Here is a 23,375-nt window from a genome sequence, read left to right as displayed (position 1 = left end):
CAACCACAACCATCTTCCTTTCTGCTAAGTATGACTCCAACCAGCAGAGAGTTTTCCCCCTGACTCCCATTGACTCCAGTTTTGCGAGGGCTCCTTGACGCCACATTCACACAAATGCGGTCTTGATGTCAAGGGCTGTCACTCTTACCTCACCTCTGGAGTTCAGCGCTTTTGTTCATATTTGAACCAAGGCTGTAATGAAGTCAGGAGCTGAGTGGCCCTGGCAGAACACAAACTGAACATCAGTGAGCATGTTATTGCTGAGCAAGTGCACTTGACTGCACTATTGATAACTCCTTCCATCACTTTACTGATGATGAAGGGTAGGCTGATGGGGCGGTAATTGGCTGGGTTGTACTTGTCCTGCTCTTTGTGTACAGGACATTGCTGGGTAGATGCCAGTGTTGTAGTGGTACTACAGCAGCTTGGCTAGGGTTGTGGTAAGTGAGCTGGCCGAGTCCTGAGGACATGGCTGCTAAACTGGGCCTGCAGCAAGTGGTGAGAGAACCGACAAGAGGGAAAAGTAGACAGAGCTAACAATCCCACAACCGATGGATCAAAGCTCTGCAGTCCTACCACATCCAGTCATGAATGGCAGTTGACAATTAAACAACTATCCAGAAGAGGAGGCTCCACAAATAGCCCCATCATCAACCAGGAAGGTGAAAATCTTATGTAACGCCAACGGCCCAATTTTGCACCCATTATTTGATCATTACCACAAAACTGTTTGTGGGAGCTCGCTGTGCACAAATTGGCTGCTGCATTTCCCACATTAGAACAGTGACTCATGAGAGGTATCTCTTCCTTATGCTGATGGGAAGAATAATTTCCGATGCATTGACATTTTTGGTTAGTTGGTTGCTTGACATGATTTCTCAACATGCTTAAGATGATCAAAATCAAGCTACTGGCAAAACTTGGTTCCCGCTTGCCTCATTGGAAATTCATGCTTCTCCTCTCTATAAATCTGCAGACCTTAGGTGCAGAGCATGAACAACCCACTGTGCACAAAAAAGCAACTAAACACAAACAGCCTACCAGTAGTGGTAGGCTTTCTGCTGCTCATTCAGCTGCAATTGTTGGGGCTTAGTTTATTGAGTGGCAAGGAGCAAAGTGGCTTGATCTTTACACCTGGTCCTATTAATGAACCAGGTTGGCTTGTCAATCAGCAACAATGGAAGGATTACTGCAGACCTGCCTGTTCTTACCTTGGATTGCTGACTGGAATTAAACTACAACAGTGTGACCTGATACTTCACTCTACCTCATTGACTGTAAAGCACATTGGGGCATTCCGAGATGATGAAAGGAGCTATATAAATGCAAGTCTCTCTTTTGGTAACAACCATCCATGGGGAGATGTGTCATTTTGGCAACACCCCAGCCAGAAACCAACTAAAGCAGGAAGGGCAATATTTTTTTCCAATGCATAATCATATTGTGGACATGATAATTAATGAAATAAACAGGAAAGATAATTTAAATGGCTTCAATTTAATCATCAAAGTCAACTTGAAATGAACAGATAGGGTCGGTAGACAGAAACTATGTCCAGTGGTTGGGGTGTGTAGGATGACGGGACATAGCCTATGCTCGGTCAATTGTCAATTTTAAATCTGAGATTGATAGAATTTTGTTAACCAGAGGGATTTGCGGTAAAGGCAGGTTATATGGAGTTTAGTATCAGGTCAGTCACCATCTCATTAAATGGTGGAATAGACTCAAGGGGCTAAGTGGCCTGCTCCTGTTCCTATGCTCCTAATTAATATGCGAGTAAGTATGCAGCACAGTCAAATTGTGATCTATCATCCTTACCAGTCTCAGAGAGCAACTTTGTGGACTCCATTACTTTTTCGGTGTACACCCCAGGCTCGTAGTTCTCCATCTCAGCACTGATGATGTGGATAACCCTCGCTGCCCGCCCTCGGATGGCCCCAGCAGTTCTATCGAGTGTGTCCACATCACCTTCCTGGAGGGCTATGACGCACTTGTTCACATCCTCCAATATGTGGTTTTCTGACAGAGAGAGATTGAAGAAAATAAGTGACTTTTAAGATTAGGCTGACTTCAATATTTATAAAATAGTTGATCATCCAAGAATTGAACAGCTACCGTGGCCACGCACTGCAGTACACGGAGACATAGAAACAAGGTGCAGTGAAGAGGATGTGATTAAACTGCTTGTCTATATACTTCGAGAACTAGTCCTGCTCCAGTATTGTAAGTACAAACCCAACTCCATCAGAGATTCGACAATATAGATTGTTATAGTGTCTTTAACATAGCAAAGCATCACAGGGTGCTTCACAAAAGCAGTTATCAAACAAGATGTGACACCGAGCCACAGAAAGAGACATTAGGACAGGTGACCAAAGCTTAGTTAAAGAGCATCTTAAAAGAGGAGAGACTGGTGAAGAGACAGAGATGTTGATAGGGTGGGAATTCTGGATTGAGGCTTAGGCAGCTGAAGAGACAGCCACCAAAGGTGGGCTGAAAGAGATCAGGCATGCAAAAGAGGTCAGAATTAGGGGATTACATGGATCTTGGAGGATTGTAGGGTTGAAGGGGGGAGTGAGATCATGGAGAGATTTGAAAATAAGGATGGGAAATTATGGAATTTGAATACATTTAGCAGGCTCCTAACATGGTTTGGCACTTGTTATTTCTTGAATATGATTGTCATGATGGAGACGTGGCATTTTATGCAGTTCCTACCCCTTTTATACTGACTGTTTGTCATAGATCCCAAAGATATTTGACCCCAGTAACATCTTTTTAATTACACAGGAGGAAAATTATAGCTCTAGAAAACCTCTCTTTATGTCATTGCAGGATAGTTTGGAATTCCTGCGGAACAAGTAGCTCAGGGATTAATACATTGGGAAAAAGGAATTTACATTGCATGTGGAATAATGCAGGTTTGAAATTCTACACTTTTTTAAATTCATTCATGGAATGTGGGTATCTGGCAAGGCCAGCATTTGTTGCCCATACTAATTGCCCTTTAGAAGGTGGCGGTGAGCTGTCTTCTCGAAACGCTGCAGTCCATTTGTTGTGGATACTCCCACAATGCTGTTGAGAAGGAAGTTCCAGGATTTTGATCCAGTGACAGTAAAGGAATGACGTTATAGTTCCAGCTCAGGTTGGTGTGTAGCTTGGAGGGGAGCTTGCAGGTGGTGGTGTTCCCATGCATCTGCTGCCCTTGTCCTTCTAGGTGGTAAAGGTCACGGGTTTGGAATGTGCAGTTGAAGTAGCCTTGGTGAGATGCTGCAGTGCATCTTGTAGATGATACACACTGCTGCCACTGTGTGTCGATGGTGGAGGGGGTGCATGTTTAAGTTGGTGGACGGGGTGCCAATAAAGCCAACTGCTTTGTCCTGGATGATGCCAAGTTTCTTGAGTGTTTTTGGAGCTGCACTCTCCCACCCCTGGACAGTATTCCAATCACACTCCTGACCTGTGCCTTGTAGATGGTGGACCGACTTTGGGGAGTCAGGAGGTGAGTTACTCGCCTCAGAGTTCCCAGTTTCTGTCCAGCTCTTGTAGCCACAGTATTTATATGGCTGTTCCAGTTCAGTTATATTATCAATGGATGTCTGGATGAGTTTGCGTGAAATTCCTATATAAGCATTAAACTAATTATTTAATATTGTATAGTGCATTTTCAGTCTCATTTTACCTGGGTATTCAGAATAATAGACGGAGTGCAATCCTCGGCTGGAATAGACAATGCCAATAACCCTGAGATCACGCCAAGACATGCTGCACGATAAAGGATTAATGTGTCATTCTGAACAGATTCTTTCCATTATTTTTAGCAGGCGGTAACCCATTTATTTTAAACTGGCAAACGTTCCACTAACAGGAATTGCAGGCAAACGCATTAACTGTTGCTTGACTGGTATCCCTTATAATAATTCCAGCTAGTTGTATGTAGTAATACTTCAATCCTAAAAAAGGTAAGGCGACTCTGATTGTTCAAGACATTGCCATGGGGACAGTTCCCTGATGTATTCTCCATGGCAATGCCTCGAATAATCAGAGTCCACTTGCCAACTAATCAGCACCCCTTTTTCTCATGTAGTATAAATTGTTGCTCCCTGTGAAATTTGGCATTGTTGCACCTGTCCCGATGAGTGCAAGACTAAAATCTTAGGCAGCATGTCTTGTTTTTCAGCAACATTCAAGTTCTGTACTCTCAAGCGACTATTTACTACAAGGCTATTAATTAAGTTGAATTGAACAATCAAGGTAGAGATGTGAAACATGAAGATAAGAAAACCAACTGTACCAACTCTATATATCATGAGGTCAAGGAAAAGGAGGAATTCGACCAAGAACTTGACAGTCAAAGTAAAGAAAGCCAAAAGAAACTGACACATTTGTTATATCACTTGAACTTGTCAGGAATAGACTGGGAAATTTATAAAGGGTGCAATGGGACTGAAAATCTGATCCTGGACAAAATATTGGATTATTACTTGGAACAATCGGTCAAGGTATCTAGGTAAGCAACATCCCTTCTAATTATTTTTTGTTGTGATTTATTTAAGTTCCTGCGCACTTTGAATTTTTTCTTTGCTATGCATAAGAAGGGATTTGAGCGCAGACTGCCTGGGAACTTTTGAGTTGCTGTTCAGCCATGCAGCTGCACAGCTTAGACAGAACATTACACACAAGCAGGGGCACTACTGGACATGATATTAAGTGACAAACTAACGGATAATACAACAGATCAGAGTCAACATGGCAACAGTGATCACAGATGAACTTCACATAAGGGAAGATACATCATGGGGTGAACTTTAACCCCCAAAAATGGGTGGATTTGGATTGGGCAGAATGTTAAAACCATAAAAATCTTAAGTGTGGGATATTTTGCTACAGTTGTATAGGGTATTGGTGAGACCATATCTAGTGTACTCTGTGCAGTTTCGGTCTCTTTATTTAAGAAAGGACACAATTGCACTTAGAAGCAGTTCCGAGAAGATTCACTTGACTGATTCCTGGGATGAGGGGGTTATCTTATGAGGAAAGGTCGGACAGTTTCGGCCTGTGTCCATTGGGGTTTAGAAAAATGAGAGGCAATCTTATTGAAACATATAGGACCCTGAGGGGGTTTGACAGGGCGGATGCTATAGGATGTTTCCCCTTGTGGGAGAGACAAGAACCAGGGGACACAGTTTAAAAATAAGGGGTCTCCCATTTAAGATGGAGATGAGGAGAAGCTTTTTCTCTCAGAGGGTGGTGAGCCTGTGGAACTCTCTTTCCTAGAGAGTGGTGGAGGCAGGGTCATTGAATATTTTTAAGGCTGAGTTAGATAGATTCTTGATTAACAAGGGAGTTGAAAGGCAATAGGAGGTAGGAAAGAAAGTGCAGTTGAGGCCACAATCAGATCAGCCATGACTAATTGAATGGCGGATTAGGCTCGAGGGACCGAATGGCTTACTCCTGCTCCTAATTCATATGTTTCTATGTTCATATGTATATACGACAGTGAAGGAATGGCGGTATAGTGCCAAGTCAGGATGGTGCATTACTTGGAGGGGAACTTGCAACTATAATTGCAATCTCAAATGAGTCTCAATTTCAAGACAGCAGGGTTTAAACATCATAGGACAAAGCCAAATTGTTTAAATACCTTAGGTGTGGATTTAGCTCTCAGGACGATTCTGGATTATTTGGCTCAATTGCAATTTTCCATACCTGAGACAGCCAGGAAATCATCAACAGAAGTGATGTCATCGACAGCCTCGGTCAGAACTCGTACTTGCTTCTCCCATTGGTCTTTGAAAACATCCATGTTATCTTGGGCAACTTTACTCTGTGGCCTAGCAGCCAGGGTCAGTGCTGCATTAATTACCTGAAAGAAAAGGTATACACAGAAATTAGTCAGGCTAAATTTTGTACCACTCTTAAAATAACTACAGCACTCAGGAGTTGAGGGTGCTCCCCAAGTCTTTAATTGTGACCAAAAAACAAATTATGTTAACGAACAGTGAATACATCATCTAGATACAACATTTCATTGCCTATTAAAAGACAATCCTGACTGTTAAGCAGCACAGTGGGAAGCATTCCCATTTATCAGGTTCAGTAAGGAATATGTTCCCAATAGGTCATTTTAAAACCATGTGGAGTGATTCTATAGCCTGGATTCTGTCAGGCCAACAGGGGTCTTTGCCCACCAGTCAAAGAACCGGCTGGGAACCCCATCAGTTCCATGGGGGATGCCTGATGAAATTAAAGTGTCTTTCAGGCACATATGTGGTCACTGTCAGGCCTTCCCCACAATCCAGACAATCAGACATCGGCAAGTCCTCATGCCACCAGCGCCACGGACAACAATGGGTGTTGGTGGTAATGCACCCACCAGAGGCTCAGGATCAGTGTGGGATCCCAGACCAAAGATGAGTGAAGGCAGGATAGGATCACTGGGTGAGGGAGGTCGCAGGAGATGGGGGCAGTGGGGTTGGAGGCAGGGGCAGGGTTGATTTTCAGCAGCCACTCCCTGATCGAGCACAGAGTGCCTGACTGCATTAAATTCAGCCCTATATTTCTCTATTTTTGTGCTGTTTCAGTTTTCTGCTGCACTATTTGGCATCTGCATATGAATTAATCTGGAATGAATCGAACCAAGCGGTTTCAGCCTCCACAGAATGGTGTGACAGCGTGTATTTTCTGCTTCGAAGAGGACAGAGAAGAATGAGGTAGGCTTCCTGCCTGGTGATGAATATTAGAATTAATTGGCCAAGCTAACCATTGAATGGCATGTACAAGGGCACAGGTTTGTGGGTACAGTCACACTGCAAGTTCAGCATTGGTCCACCTTTATTCCAGAGCAAATGGTGTGACAAAGCTTGGAGGATGGTATGAATGCATGCAGACTGCTTAAAGGCACTGCCTTTGATTGTAGAACACAGGACATAAGTGCCAGGCCAAAGCGCAAACTTTAGGCTACATCTAAATAATGTGGTTGGGGATAAAAACAAAAAGCTAAAAGCTACTGCGGATGCTAGAAATCCAAAACAAAAACAGAATTACCTGGAAAAACTCAGCAGGTCTGGCAGCATCAGTGGAGAAGAAATCAGTTAACGTTTCGAGCCTTCACGGCCCTTCGGCAGAACTGAAGCATAGTTAGGAGAGGGGAGAAATATAAGCTGGTTTAAGGTGGGGGGGCGGGGGGAAAGAGAAGTAGAGGGTGGGATGATTGTGGAGATAAGCAAGCAGTGATAGGAGCAGATAATCAAAAGATGTCACAGACAAAAGGATCAAAGAGGTGTTGAAGGTGGTGATATTTGTCTAAGAAAAATTAAGAATGGAAGACAGGAAACTCAAAGTACAGCTCTAGTGGGGGTGGGGTGGAAAGACTAACAAGGTTTTAGTTTTTGGGGAGATGGTTGTGTGGTAGTACTATCACTAGACTAGTAATCCAGAAACCTAGGTTAATACATTGGGGCAATGGATTCAAATCTCACCATGGGCAGCTGGTGGAATTTGAAATTGCAAATTATTAATTCTAGAATTGAAAACTGGCCTTAGTAATGTAGTGAATTAGTAGTGCCATGAATCTATCATCAATTGTAGGGGAAAAACCTATGTGGTTCACTAATGTCCTTTAGGGAAGGAAATCTGCCATCTTTACCTGATCTGACCTACATGCGACTCTGTCGTGGTTAATTCCATATTACCCCTCTCCGAAAATGGCCTTGCAAGTCACTCAGTTGTACCAAACTGCTACATGTGCTGGACTGCAGTTCAAGAAGGCGGCTCACCATCACCTTCTCAAGGGAAATTAGGGACGGGCAAGAAATGCTGGCCTAATCAGTGGTGCCCAGATGCCATGAAAGGATTAAAAAAAATGCATTCGATTGTATTCAGTAAGAATCAAAGCACTGGAGACAGGAGTTATTCTGTGGCCAACTGTACTTCTTATGCAACACCTAAGTTACACAGGAATCATTCCAGCTCTTCATTCCCATCTACAACCTCATCAATGAATCAAGGCTGAGGGTTATACATTTGCACTGAAACTAACAGTATAATTGGTGGTGATTGTGATGCCGCAGTACTGATCCTCATCCTTTCCCTAGAGGCAGAATCTGTAACAACCATTCATACAGCCTCTTTAACACCATCAAACAGGCGCTTCACAGAGGATGCTCAGCAGGTAAGGAAGAGTTAGAAAACCTAAGGGTTATAAGATGTTTTTTGCGCAATGCGTGGTTAGGATTTGGAATGCACTATCTGACAGGCTGATGGAAACAGATTTAATGGTAGCTTTCAAAAGGATATTGGATAAATATTTGAAGGAGAAACAAAATTGCAGGGATTTGGAGAAAGAGCCAGAGGGCGGGACAAACTGGATTCCTCTTTGAAAGAGCTGGTGCAAGCTCTGTGGGCCTCCTTCTGTGCTGTACTATTCTATGATTCTAAGAGCCTCTTAAAGGCAGAGAGAGAGAGAGAGAATGAGCGAGGTTAATGGATTTATGAACAAAAGACTAGATTGAGTTGGCTGAAGGTGCTGGTCGAGATACAGGGCTGGGGAAAATTGCATTATAGAGGCAAGGTGGGGAAGGGGACACGATGCGAAAAAGTATTTTGAATTTAGTGAGGAGGGCCAGGGAACTGATGGAGATGAGCAAGAACTGGGCGAAGAGTAAGGAAAACTTAGCGCGGACTTGATGAGAGCAATAGAGTTTTGACAAGCTGGAGTTTTTAGAGAGTGAAGCTTGGGAAGCCAGCAAGGAGTGAGCTGAAGGAATTAATTTTGGACAAAATATAGATGTGGTTAAGGTTGCATTAGGAGTAGGGAGGGTAAGAAGGGAGATGGTAGGGTTTGATGCTCAATTCAGAGTTAAATAGGACACCAAGGCTGTGAACAGTTGGCTTGAACCTGATTAAATGGTTAGGGAAAAAGATGGAGCCAGGGCAAGGACATGGAGATTTTGGCAGACAGCCCAGCTTATCCGCAACTTGACATCTGAGAGCACAGAGCACTTCCTTAAAAGCTATTACATTTCTAGCCTTTTCCAGTTCTGTCGAAAGGTCATGACCTAAAACGTTAACTCTGTTTCTCTCTCTGCAGGTGCTGTCAGACCTGCTTAGTATTTCCTGCATTTTCTGTTTTTCGAGATGGTTGCCTCTTTGAGAATGGTGATGAATGGCTGGGTTTTAATCCACAACTGTTGGAACTCACTTGTGCTTACAGATCTCACCACCAAGGAGGGAGGTAATACATAAATTAGGAAAAAGGAGAGAACCAAGGATGTAACGTAATCTGACCTGGCTCCCAATTTCAGGGTTGGGATGGAGTGGGAGGAAAGGACAAAAAAGAATAATCAAGTTTTGAATGTAGCCATTCTTCATATAATTAAGCAGAAACACCACCATGTCAATGTCAACAAGCTGTTTAATTGCTGAGCCATCACTAAAGGTGAGTCAATTGGTCCTGAGAATTAGCTTGTCACAGGTTTCTCTTGGAGCAGAAGGACGGGGCAACTTAATTTCTCGTTTTTTTGAGTGGAGAAGAGGGGAGGCCTAACCCATGCAAACAAAATATTAAGGGTTGGGTTGTGTCTGGGGAAACAGCCTCTTCTCATTTGCCCCAATGATCATGACACCATAATTACAATAGAAGCCACTGCATTCATAAAGTCAGACTGCCTTCTTACAGTTACATGAAGTCATTAGTATTACATTGATAGCATCTAAATGTAAGGTTGACAAAACATTTACCACCACATTGCACTATTCTGTCTATTCTATTTTGCACTCATTCTTTCAAAAACTAATGCTCACACAGATTCCTCACCAGTGCTGTGTCTTTCTCTTGTTTTCATTAAGGGAAAATTCATGTTTAACTAATTCACTGGAATTTTTTGAGGAGGTAATGGAGAAGGTTGATAAAAGGCAAAGTAGGCACTTGGATAAGAAACTGGCTGAGCGACTGGAAACAGAGAGTAGTGATAAATGGTTGTTTTTCAGATTGGAGGAAGGTCTGTAGTGGAGTTCCCCAACGGTCAGTGTTGGGACCCTTGGTTTTTCTGATATATATTAATGACCCAGACAGTGGTGTTCAGGGCATGATTTCAGAATTTGCAAATGATACAAAGATTGGAAACATTGTCAACTGTGATGAGGATAGTCTCGAACTTCAAAAGACATAGACATATTGGTGGATTGGGCAGCCACACGGCAGATGAAGTTCAATGCAGAGAAGTGTGAGATGATTCATTTTGGAATGGAAGAATATGGTGAGACAGTACGAAATAAAGGGTGAAACTCTAAAGGAGGTGCAGGAACTGAGGGACCTTGATGTATATGTACATAAATCATTGAAGATGACAGGGCATGTTGAGAGAGCAGTTAATAAAGCATATAATATCTTAGGTTTTATTAATAGGGGCATTGAGTACAAGAGTAAGGAGGTCATGTTGAACTTGTATAAGACATTAGTTAGGCCTCATCTGGAGTGCTGCGGCCAATTCTGGGCACTGTACTTGAGAAATAATATGAAGGCATTAGAGAGAGTACAGATGAGATTCACAAGAATGATTCCAGGGATAAAGAAGTGTAGTTATGAGGGCAGCTTGGGGAGCTTGGAACTATTTTTCTTGGATAAAAGAAGGCTAAGAGGATACTTGATAGAGGGAATCAAGATCCTGAGGGGTATGGGCAGGGTAAATAGTGAGAAACTGTTCCTACTCAAGAGAGCATCAAGAATTAGAGGACACAGATTCAAAATAATTGGCAGAAGGAGTAAAAGTGATGTGAGGAAACATTTTTCACCCAGAGGGTGGTTGGAGTCTGGAATGAACTTCCTGAGAGGCAGGTTGGATCGAGGTATTCAAAAGGGAATTGGATTACTATCTGAAAAGAAACATAGAGACTAGGAGCAGAAGTAGGCCATTCAGCCCTTCGAGCTTGTTCCGCCATTCAATATGATCATGAGGATCCTCTATCTTAACGCCATATTCCCACTTTCTCTCCTTGATGCCCCTAATATCCAAAACATTATCAATTTCTTTCTTGAATATACTCAGTGACCCGGCCTCCACAGCCTTCTGTGGTAGAGAATTCCACAGGTTGACCACCCTCTGAGTGAAGAAACTTTTGCTCATCTCAGTCCTCGATGGCTTGCCCCGTATCCTGAGACTGTGGCCCCTGGTTCTAGGCTCCCCAACCAGGGGAAACATCCCCAAGGAATATGTAAGGCTATGGGGATCCCTAACAACACTGTGGGTGTACCTACACCACAGGGAATGCAGCGGTTCAAGAAGGCAGCTCACCACCATCTTCTCAAGGTAAATTAGGGATGTGCAAGAAATGCTGGCCCAGCCATTAAATGAATTAAAAAAAGGCAGGGGAGTAGGGCTCGGTAGAATTCTCTTTCAGAGAGCCAGTGCAGACTCAATGGGCCAAATGGCCTCCTTCTGCACTGTAAAGGTCCTGTGATTCTGTGAAGTGCCTTGAAGTTGCAAAACACCAATAAGGGTGGCAGACCAGAGAGTAACATGCGACTGTCTATAGACACTACACCTGATCTTTGGGAGTAGCCGTACATCTGTTGTTGCTGTTCCTAGATTTTGAGGAGGGAGGACAGGCATGTGGGCAAAGAGTTTCAGAGCTTTAAGGGAATATAAAGAGCATCTCAGACTATAAAGAAATAACATTTGCCTTGCAAGACCGACTCTATGACATACTCCCTGGAAATTTAATTGCATGCAAGATACAGAAAGCAGCAGTGTCTTTACTGATGGGCAGATAAAGGACAATCTGAGAACTAAGTTAAAGTGTCTTACACGGAAATTCCTTCAGTCAACCTGAAGGATTATTTTCAAAACATTTCAAAATTTTGGGCTGTGCTACTGACAAAATGCCCCAGGGAGCGTTAAGCGAATCTGTAATAGCAAATCAAAGTGTAACAATGCACCCTCACTAGCAAATCTACTTTTCCTCACCCTCAAAAATAAAATCCATTTACCTTGTTACAAACAATTGGAATCTTCAAAGACTCCATTTTGAAGATGTGTACAAAATAAAGTAAATGTAGAAAACATTTTCTTCTTCATTTTCAAGCCTTCCTTGGAAGCCACTCAGACACAGAGTCTGTTCCCCAACACAAAATCAGACCAGTGGCACGTACACAGTCTTCATACTGGGACTCTGGATCTGGATTGGCCTCATCCATTTCAAAGTTAACATAGTTGGAAAGCTTTGCAAACAAGGCATCGGCTGGTGCAGTTGTGGGCTGCAGATTGCAAGATCCTTCAGATGTCACCAGCAGATGACTGGAAAGACCCAGATGTGGTCAGAGCCTTTGAAGGTTGCAGAGGATTGTGAATCTTTGGAATTTTCTATCAGAGAGGATTGTGAATGCTCCATCGTTGAGTATATTCACGGCTGCGATCGATACATTTTTGGACACGATTGGAATCGAGTGATATGGGAGTAGGGCGGGAAAGTGGAGTGCATGTATAAGTTCAGCCATGGGCCCAGAACTTCCGTTCCCTGGGTGGGTTGTATCACGGAGGTGCCCCCGGAGAAGGCCCTGAGGGATCCCCTGGAAGTCCCCAGGGAAGGACTACATGGGAATTGCCCAGGAAGTTCAAATTCTAAGGGACAATTGCCCAGCACTGGGAACTATCTGATACTCCGATTTAAATCGAAGGCTTCAGATGGTTTCGACTCTCTTAGCAGAATAGTTACCTAGGAAAAGTTGGAAGGATTAAAACCACTTCTAATTCCTAGGTAACTATAGTACAAAGCCCCTGCCCCTGATCCCCCACTAGACCTCCTAACTACACCCCAACCCTCTGACTACCCCCCAGCCCCTCACTGGACATGCCCACTACAGCCCCCAGCTCCCTGACTAACCCCCCTCACCCCTCCAACTACCCCCTGACTACCCTTCCCATCCCCCAACTAGCCCCCACCCCACTACCACCCCCACCACCCAACTACACCCCCCACCCACCCCGGCTACCCTCTCAAACCCTCCTGACAACCCACCGATCTCTCTTACCACCCCTGACCCATCCTACGCCCCCCTCCGACCTATACTACCTTCCATCATCCACATCCTACCCACTTACCTTGCACACTTACTTTCTCTCTGGCTTCTCAAACTGGCTGGGACCTTTAAACTTATCCGCTTTATAGCAGCTAGTACTGTATAAAGGGCGTGTGGCTTCTCTTCCCCCGACACTGCTGCCCTGCACTGAGAGGCCTTGGGAACCCGCTGTGCTGCTCATTTCTTACAAGGCCTGAGTCAGAAGGTCAGGTGCGAAATGTGCAGCTCCCGGCTAAAGTAAGTAAAAAGGAGCGGAGTGACAATTCGACTGGTTGCCACTCCTCAGAAGTTCCGGCCCATGATCTTACTGGATTGTGGAGCAGGCTCAGGCATGAGAGGGTGTATGACCTACTGCTTAGTTTTTACAACACCTAAAAGTATTGATAAACATTTGAAAATGGATAATGTCAATATCTAGAGGTATAAACAATACGAAGCAGACATAAATGAAAACAAAACAATGAAAATGTTGCAGTTTTATCAATAATAGCCTCTCAATAAATTTGAAACTTGTCATTGATAATTTCTATTTACCACCCCTAATTAGAGGAGTTTTATGACATCAGTGTAGTCTAAAGCCTATCAATAGAAAGAATCGTTGGAGTATTTCTTCAGCCATTTTTTCAAAAGATAATTAATTTTATAAAGCAAACTTGTAGAGCTCGGTGGATTTGAGGGGTGGGGGGGAGGTGAGGTATAGAAAAGTCGGACATGAAAGTCTGAATGAGTTTAATTATAGAGTTTCCTTGAAGCGCAAGGGAGGAACATAAATCTGTTCAGAGCTCTTGCTTCTGACTGCTGCATGTCGTGAATACCTAAAATCATTATGGATTAGGAAGACTTATTGGTCCTTTTTAATTTGTTCATCCATCCAGAATTACTTAATGGGCAGGGGGAGAAAATCAGGGAGAAAAATGATTAGTCTTATGAGGGTAGTTCTGTGATACCACATAATACACACATGACTTAATTAGGGTCTCCTTCAGCAACACTACTAAAATCCTTTAAGTCACAGATTAGTTCAAATTGGACTTTGGCTCTGTAATTATCCTGTAGTTCAACAAAATTCCATGAAACAGTTACCTGACAATTAGTCAATCATCTAATGGGCCTTCGAGAGTGTGTCTGGCTCTGTTGTAGTATTGGCCCCTTCCGCGTCAGAAGGTTATGGGTTTGAACCTCACCCCAGGTGACCGGAGTTAAGAGTTCCAATGTTTGAATACCAAATGGTTGGCATCAATCCCCTCACCACCCGTTGCAACTATCTGGTTCTCCTGGTTGCATGGTTTGAGAGTCAGGTCAACGGTCTTGATTGGTGGGATTTAAAACAGTGAAAGAAATGAGTTGCCTCATATACTGAAAGGCATGGAAGAAAAAGAATGCTTAAATATGTTACTCATTGCTTTGGATACTGTAGCAGGGCCTCCTGCAGCAGGTGGCGATGGTGAGGGAGAGCACTGAGCAGGGGAGCTGGTCAGCCCTTGTGGGACATTGAACAGTGTCTTTAACAAGCTAACAGGTGGATCCAGATGTGAGGGACAAAGCAGCCAGTACAAAGCCAGGACTTTTGAATGGTGGGGTAGCAGGAGCCTAGGGCAGCTTGAAGCCCCTGAGTGTGGCTGAAGAGCCAGGAAGTGGAATTGGGACCTAGTGAGACCAAGTGGCACCCCTAAGTCTGAGAAACCTCATAGGGAGTGGGGAGCAGGACGGCAGCCAGGAGCTGGGCAGCAGGACAAGCCTGAACACAACTTGTGAGTGGAGCGCTGAGAAGCCGAGGCTCCGACTAGGACAGGGATCTGGGGCATCAGTGGTGAATATTCTTGATGATGCGAAGCTTGCGAGTATTATAAACTGTGAGGGAACTTTAAAAGTACATAGACAAGTTGGTGGAGTGGGCAGATAGGTGGCAGATGAAGTTCAATGCGGACAAGTGTGAGGTGATGTGTTTTGGTAGAAGAACATGGATAGACAATACAAAATAAGGGGTGAAATTTTGAAGGAGGTGCAGGAGCAGAAAGACCTGGGTGTAAATGTGCATAGATCATTGAAGGTGGTAGGACAGGTGGAGAGAGCAGTTAATAAATCATATAGTGTCCTGGGATTTATTAATAGGAACATAGAATACAAGAGCAAGAAGGTTATGCTGAACTTGTGTAAGGCACTCGTTAGACCTCAGGTGGAGTATTGTGCACAGTTCTGGGTGCCACACTATAGGAAGGATGTGAACACCTTGGAGAGAGTGCAGAAGAGGTTTACAATAATGGTTCCAGGGTTGAGGAACTTCAGTTACGAAGATGGATTGGAGAGGTTGGGACTGTTCTCGCTGGAGAGAAGAAGGCTAAGGAGATTTGATAGAGATGTTCAAAATCATGAAGGGGCTGGACAGAGTAGACAGGGAGAAGCTGTTCCAGCTCATAAAAGGATCAAGAATGAGAGTGCACAGATTTAAAGTGATTTGCAAAAGAAACAAGTGCGATGTGAGAAAAATCTTTTTGACACAACGAGTGGTTCGGGTCTGGAATGCACTGCCTGGATGTGTGGTGGAGGCAGGTTCAATCAAGGCATTAGAGAGGGCATTAGATGATTATTTGAATAGAAACAATGTGCAGGGGTAGGGGGGAAAAGCAGGGCAACGGCACTAGGTCATCCTGCTCATTTAGAGAGCTGATACAGACACAATGGGCTGAATGGCCTCCTGTGCCATTAAAATTCTGTGATTCTGTAAATAGTATTTTCTTGGAGTTGTGCTTTCCCTTGACAGTTCAGACACTTTGATGCTGGTGCAGTAAAGGGACATTGTATTTTTTTTTGAACCTACAAGTAGTCCGTGTGCTCAAATCGCATGGTTTGCTACCCTAAGTGACTTACCTATTTGCACAACTTTGTGTGAGCAATAGTTTCTTTTCTACTACTCACTGTACCTTTAGTCCTTGTTGTAATTTGGAGCACTTCACAGTGCAGCGCTCACCTAACCCTATGTAACAGCTGGAGATAACTAGCATGCAACATTATATAAATATGGTGGCTACAAAAGCAGGTCTGAGGCTAGGAATCCTGTGGCAAGTAACTCACCTCCTGATTCCTCAAAGCCTACACTATCTACAACGCACAAGTCAGGGGTATGATGGAATAATCACTATTTGCCTGGATGAGCGCAGTGCCAACAATGCTCAAAAAGCTCAACATCATCCAGGACAAAGCAGCCTACTTGACTGGCACCCCATTCACCTGAGTTGGAAATATATCGCTGCTTTTTCACTGTCGCTGGGTCAAAATCCTGGAACTCCCTCCCTAACAGCACTGTGGGTGTACCTACACCACATGGACTGCAGCGGTCCAAGAAGGCAGCTCACCCTCATGTTCCCAAGGGTAATTAGGGATGGACATTAAATGCTGGCCTCGCCAGTGACACCCACATCCCATGAACAAATGTTTAAAAAATCAAATTTGGCCTTATGCATTGATGTTTGGATCTATTGGCATAGAAATTTGTATGCATTGCGAAGATATTTTTTTAGGAATTTAATAGATACAAAGCACACAAATTTAGCAATGAGATGGCTTGTGCCTAATCTGCACAGGAGCTGGTGCCACCACTAGATTTAGGTGCCTATTTCTCAGGTGTTTGGAGCAGATAGCTAAAACAGGTGTTTGGCCCTTTGAGATTATTGAGCCTTATTAAAAGCCTATTGAGGGCCCAATTTAAAAAAAAACTTGTCTTCAATGAGTGTGGCACTTCTTACAGCCTGCTCAACTCAGGAATCTTCAGCAGTCTCAGCAGCTGATAACCAAATGTAGGCTTTGAAAATGTTCTGATTCATAAAAACACATCTAACTGGAGCTGGAGGAGTTGGCATATTGCTCACACCTCCCACCCATTGGAAGAGTCGCCCTGCAGCCACAATGCCTTGTCGGCGCGGTCTAAACATGCAGAGAGTGGGACTTCTGTCCTTCAGAGGGAGGAAGTCCCACCCTCAATCAGTTTGGCCGGCAGGTCTCGCAGTCCCAGTAGCACCAGAACTCAATAGGGGGCACTGCTGGGACTGCAAGCAGGCTCACAAGGAAGAGTGATGGCAACTGGAATGAGCTAAGTCCTGGGCTCTCAGGGTAGGGAAGGGATCCAGCAAGCTAGGGAGGGGCTGGTGGGGGAGGGGTGGGTGGGATGTTGGGGGGAGGGGTTGGTGGGGTGGTTGGGGGGTTGTTGGGAGAGGAGTAGTTTTGGAGTCCAGGCAGGGAGGGACAAGGGTAGGGTATCATTGGGGGGGGGGTGAGGGTGCCCCCAATGTGCACAGGGTATCCCCTAAAGGATGTACCACCTTTTCCTTCCTGCCTTTGAAGCAGTTTGCTTAGATAAAAGGCTTGTTCACTCCCACCTGCCTGCCCACACCAACCGTCTTATGCCATGAGCAGCATGTTATCTGGATCAATTGGCTTGGTAACAAGATCAATTGAACCCTAATTATTTAGTTACAAATGGCAGGCAGGCTGCTGGTCTTGGCGCTGGCATCCCTACTGTGTTACGGGGCACAGCTCGGAGGTGGGAGGGGAGGTGCTGGGTTTGCCACCCCTCGTATTTTATGTGTACCCTCCAACTCACCCTTTCCCCATGCCGAAAACACACCCAGCAGGAAGGCCATAAAATCTGGCCCTGTGTCTGAGATGTCGAGAAAAGAAAATCCCCACCCAGTTTTTTTGACTGATGTCAGCCTCCACAATGGGTGAAATGGAACTGGAGCAAATTTGGCTCACTAAGACAGTGTCCAATATTGCCCATAGCGATCAAGGAAATAGGTTGCAAATTAACCCTATTCACTTTAGATATGAGACACGTGAACAGCAGATCAACTGCGCTTTTGTTTCCTAACAGTCTTATATATGCAAAAGGACTATAGTGTGGCATGATACATTTGATAGATAAGTGGTAGCCAATCTTCTTTAATAATGGAACAATCATAAGAGAAAGTACTTTGAAATCGGGCAAAACAAAACGTGATTGGAGTAAGAAACAACCTTCAGGAATACTGAAATTGTGAACAGCATGTGATTTTTTTTTTTACTTAATTATGCAACTTATTCTGATTAGATGGTTACTGAAAGCTCCAGAACTATCAGCTGGTTGTTTCAGACGATCATATGGAGTGAGTACATGACAGTTACAAGCAGTAATACTTAAACTAAAATGTTCAAGTAACATCATAAACCACAAAGAAAATTAGATTGAATTGGCTTAATCCCATATGAACACGAAAGCCTGTGAAAAGCCTCAAATACTACCAAATATTTCTATTTTTAAAGCATGTACAGACTTCCCCACTGTCCCTCAGTTCGCAGCTGTCCTCTAAAATTACTTCTGAAATTACCTTCCGATTCATCCAGTGTTCTGGGAATTGAATCTTTCTGTGCAGCTTGAAAAGTGGGATATGAAGGAAGCTGCTTTACCAGCTCTGCTGCGTTTTGCACTAATTACACATGGAAGATCGTCATTTTAACTGCTACTTTCGTAGAGTCACAGGGTCACCACGGCACAGAAGGAGGCCAGTTTGGCCCATATAGTTCCGGCCGGCTCTCTGTAAAGTAATCCAATTCCCCTGCTCTTTTTCCGTAGCTCTGCAAGGTTATTTCCCTCAAGTGCCCAGCTAATTTCCTTTCAAAATCACTAATTATCTCCGCTTCCACCACCCTCATGGGCAGCAAGTTTTAGATCATTACTGCTCACTGGGTAAAAAAGTTCTTCCTTACAAATCCCCTACATCACTTTGCGAAAATCTTAAAATGTGTCCCCTAGTTCTTGTACCATTAGCTAAAGGGAACAGCTTATCTATGTTTACCTTATCTAAACCTGTCATAATCTTGTACACCTCAAGCAAATCGTCCCTCAACCTCCTTTGCCCCAAGAATGATCAGCTTCTCCAATATTACCTTGCGGCCAAAAATCTTCTTCACCCCATGAACTATTTTGATAAATCTCCTCTGCACACTCTCAAAGATCCTCACATCCTTCCTAAAGAGTGCTGACCAGGACTCATGCACAGGTGCGGCGAGGAGAGCAGCTGCCTCTGCCGCATCAGCTACTGTAGGAACACCAGAAACATTTACGCATAGGCAGCTAGTCACCATGGGGATGTCATTGGGTTATATGTAGTTGTTGAATTTCACTGTTATATTGCTTTTTGTACCTTCACATGAGGTGAAATAAATACTGAGAAGGCTCGTCTGTTTATTTCAACCCAGTGGGCCATGACCAGATGTTGAGGCATTGAGATGGAGGGCATGAAATGGTGACACTGAATTAGGCAATGGTGAGTGTAGGACTTGAAATGGTCGCATGATGGGGCCAGTGATATGTTTAGGGAATTTTATAGCAGGCTATTATAGCTATAGTAGGAGCCTGTTGCGTCCACTGGTGTAACTGGGAATCTCTGGAGAATTGCGTGCGTTTGAAGGAGTTGCGTGTCTTCCTTGTACCATGCACTGCAGGTGCATAGCCATTGACCGCTAGGTCTCCATGCGCATTCCCCTCACATTCCTCCTTGGAGGAAGTGGCATGCTCGACGTGATTGTCCGTCTCCAGTGCAACACCTCTCTGGAGAATCAGGCTGCACAGATAGCAACAGATCACCACCATTTGAGAGACCCCTGAAGAGGCCTTTTGCTGGACTCCCCTAAACCTGTCTAAGCATCAGAACTACATTTTCAGAAGCCCAATTACCTGGTCACCCCAGTAGTCACCTGACAGTGGTTGTAGGGTTACTCTGCCTCTGAGCTGGGGTTCTAGACAGGTATAGGCAGCCATGTCTTTAGTGTATAACCATTATCAGTCAGGATTCTTCCACAAAGGCATTTGAATGGAGTGAAGAGTTAAGGCATCTTGGGCACAATCAAAACGGATGAGTCATGACAGCTTCTCAGGACACTCTCTCACGCCTGGCAGAACCTTTTGCAGTGGTTTCAGACAATTTGAACATTGAGTGAGAGGAACCCCTTCCTGTTGATGAACGTACCTGGCTGTTCCGAGGGAGCCCTGGTGGCCACATGTGTGCATTCTATAACCCCTGGACCTGCCATGACCCCAAATTTGAGTGTCCTCACGGCCTGACTGGACTGATTGTGTGAAACCAAATGTATTGCACTGCCCTCTGGAACGAGGCACCATTCACCTGCTTGCTGCTTACTGAGAAATCCCACAAAAATCTCCAGACGATCCCTGGAAAGACCCTGATGCAAAAAAGTTGAGCACCTTGATCACCTTCAGTGCCACAGGCAATGGGCAGCCACAACTTATCCCAGTGGCCTCAACTCCTCCAGCATTCCCCAAAGGTCAGCACCGTCTGTCCTGTCAGCCATAGCCTTCACAGACAGTGGTTCTCCAACATTTCCACGAAGCTAGGCCTTTGTATGTATTACATTTGAGGTGGGTAATGCCTTCTTCCATCATTAGACAGCCTTATTGCTCCTATGTGCCTTCTTCATCTGTATCCTCACTGGAGAAGTCAAACCCAGAGTGTAGAGCACCCAATTAGCTTTGGGGACTTCACGGTGCCATGGCTCTGGCCTCTCGTTTGCGTTGGTTGCATACGCAGCAGGGTACCTGGGAGACACCCTTCCACTAACAGTCCTCCGCTATGGTCTGTAATCGCTCAGCAATCTCTCTCAAGACCCAAGCCTTCGATTCTCTCACCTGAGCCAGCCTGTTTATGAACGCAGAACTAAATGTTGATCATTTCAGCCACCACCCACCTGCTATTGAGTTCTCACCTCCTTTGAGCAAGCAGTCCTCTGGCGCTCTGTGGAACCTGTGCACTCCATGGAAAATGTGTAAAATTGTAGGTAATTAACTGCATAACAGTCTCAACTGCCTGCCCACTGCCTGTGCGTGTGGTCCCAATCCCACAACCCAATGCCCCCCCGGGAAAACTGGCCAGCAGTAGGAAGACATTGGGAATCTGTTCCAAAATGTTCCTCTACCATTTTGTTGTTGCCCCCTCCAAATCTGCCGCTGGTAAAATTCCACCCTATAAGTGCCACCATGACAAGGTAGAGAATTGAATTCAGTGATTTTGGTATTTTAAGGGCAGGCATGAGAAGAAAAAAATGAACATGAAAGCTGCCCGACTGTTGTAGAAACTCAACTAGGTCTTAACTGACGTTCAGGAAGTAAAGCCTGCTTGTCTGTCTTCCTGCCGCCGGCCGGCCAGCATGTGGTTGACTCTTAATGTTCTTCGAAGTGGTCCAGCAATCCACTCAGTATGGAATCAATCGTTGAAAGCTCACCACTTCCTTGCCAAAGCTACTAGGGATGAGCAATAAATGCAGCCTTTTCAACATGGCTCATTCCCGGAGGTATCATGCTCATATCAGGCATGAGTAATCTGATAGTGCCACATTTTCAGGCACAAAATGGATTTGAGTATCCAAAGTGACAGAGGGATGCATTTGCTCCTACTGCTGAAGGATGAAAAAGAGGCATCCATGGCCAGTGTTTGACACAAACGTTCAGTCTTTTGTAAATGAAAATCAGAAACCTAATTCCTGCTTAAGGCCCTGATGCAAACGTAGATGGCCCTGAACACCTCGCTGGTAGCTTCCAGGAAAATGTGGTCAATGTGTAGCTTAACTGCATGTCCTTAAGGCAGTCCTTAAAGCAACCACTGGATGGCTGTTATGAAAAAGATATGCTTAATAAAAATACTTTCAGTCGCATGGTGCCAGGAGGTGAAGGAGTGCTCCACCTTGCAGTGCCCAAGAAGACCATCACTGGCTCCCAGTTGACCCGCTTCTGATTGGCCCCCTTTTCTCCTGAACATTTGCCCCCCAACCTCATGTCTCTCAGACACCCACTCCCTCCTAATCACATCCTCTCACTCCCAGATACCCTTTCCCTCCCAATTATTCCTCTTACTCCCAGATACCCAATCACTTGCTCCCTTTCCCGGTCCCCCCTCCATCTCGATCACTTACCCCCTCCCCCCGCCAGCTCTCCCAGTTGCTTGTCAGGTCCACTTGATCTTTCCCCCCTCTCTCTAGACTAACTCAAGGCCCAGTGCCAAAATTGAAATCTTCTTCACCAACAACAGCCGCAGGCAATGGCAGCTCACTGCATGGCCACCTTTAAATCGGGCCTAAGACCTAATATACAGTGTCTCTTGGGCCTACCTGCTTTGGCAAAAGAGTGAATGCCTGCACAGTTTGCATCGACAGGCCAGCACTGACCAATTTCTGGGCCATAATTCTATGCATTAAATGTTTCAATAAATCCCAGAATTTTATGTGTGCTGAGAAGTGAGAGAAAACTAGAGAACGCCATAAAAATAGGATGTATAGGGCTAGTGAAAATGCTTTACAACATGGCCTGTGGAAAGGCTTTCATCATCATTGTTAAATACAGGTGAGCTTTGATTCCAAAGGACAAGGAAAGCTCAGGGGGCTATGAAGATGAAAAAGGAACAGACAAAAAGACAAAGAATGAAAAGTGAAAGACAGTAAGACAAGGAAAAGACCACAGTAGAGAGGAGAAGAACATTTCAGTCCCATTTATCTAGCTCGGTGGCCCATACTAATTTTAACTTCTTTTGTGTTTTTGGTATGAGTGAGCTTCTTGGATTCAAGATGCAATATTGAAAAACCTATTAATTTTAGGATTTGGCCAATACTTGCTAGTTCCCACTCAGGCACTGCACCACACTCATAGCAGATGAAAGGTAGACGTCATTTTTTGAAGAGACAATATGCTGTCTATTTTACTGATGGATAAGACTCCGCTATCTAAGTAAATCATTGATGGCTGAGGCTGCCACTGTGGTTCAATGGCTGAAAAATAGCTGAAGCAACGCAACAGCAAATAAGCAACCTTAGCCTCAAAAAGCTACAGTGGAACTGCCCCGCAGTCTTGCCTTATGACATTGTGTGTTGCTTTGTATCAAATATCAAAGATTCATGTGACAGGCATACATATGAAACACATTTTTTGTTGCTTTTTTGAAAAATATACTTTATTCATAAAATATCTGGAAGAACATGCCAAACTATTTCAAAATCACCGTCACATAAGTACAATCAGATTCAACTTTTATACATGTATCACAAGGTGCATCAATACACTCAATGAATATTATAATCATTTCAATATGGTCAATGCAGACAATCAGACAATGGGATTGGAGTTATCAACATACATCATGTTGCACTCTGAGGTGCTTCAATACAATTAGTATTCAATGCATACATTCATTTTGAGCTGTGCAGCCCAGCCCCTCGGTGCACTGTGGCAGAAAGGTCTTAGACAGAGACCTTTCCCCAT

At 44.3% G+C, this 23,375-nt stretch overlaps 1 protein-coding gene across 1 annotated transcript in view; it reads right to left on the bottom strand.

Moving 5' to 3' along the window:
- Positions 1-23,375, bottom strand: part of ctnna2 (catenin (cadherin-associated protein), alpha 2) — a 1,502,658-nt gene that overhangs the window by 357,332 nt on the left and 1,121,951 nt on the right. The window contains exons 11-12 of the mRNA XM_078554361.1: positions 5,710-5,866; positions 1,819-2,019 (exon numbers count right to left, since the gene is read on the bottom strand). Of these exons, the coding sequence (XP_078410487.1) occupies positions 1,819-2,019; positions 5,710-5,866 (358 nt within the window). The remainder of the gene's footprint in view (positions 1-1,818; positions 2,020-5,709; positions 5,867-23,375) is intronic.

This window comes from Cetorhinus maximus, chromosome 1, assembly GCF_964194155.1.
Source record: "Cetorhinus maximus chromosome 1, sCetMax3.hap1.1, whole genome shotgun sequence".
Lineage (NCBI taxonomy): Eukaryota > Metazoa > Chordata > Chondrichthyes > Lamniformes > Cetorhinidae > Cetorhinus > Cetorhinus maximus.
The sequence above is the reverse complement of the archived record's forward strand: the minus strand, read 5'-3'. Positions and strand labels throughout refer to the sequence as shown.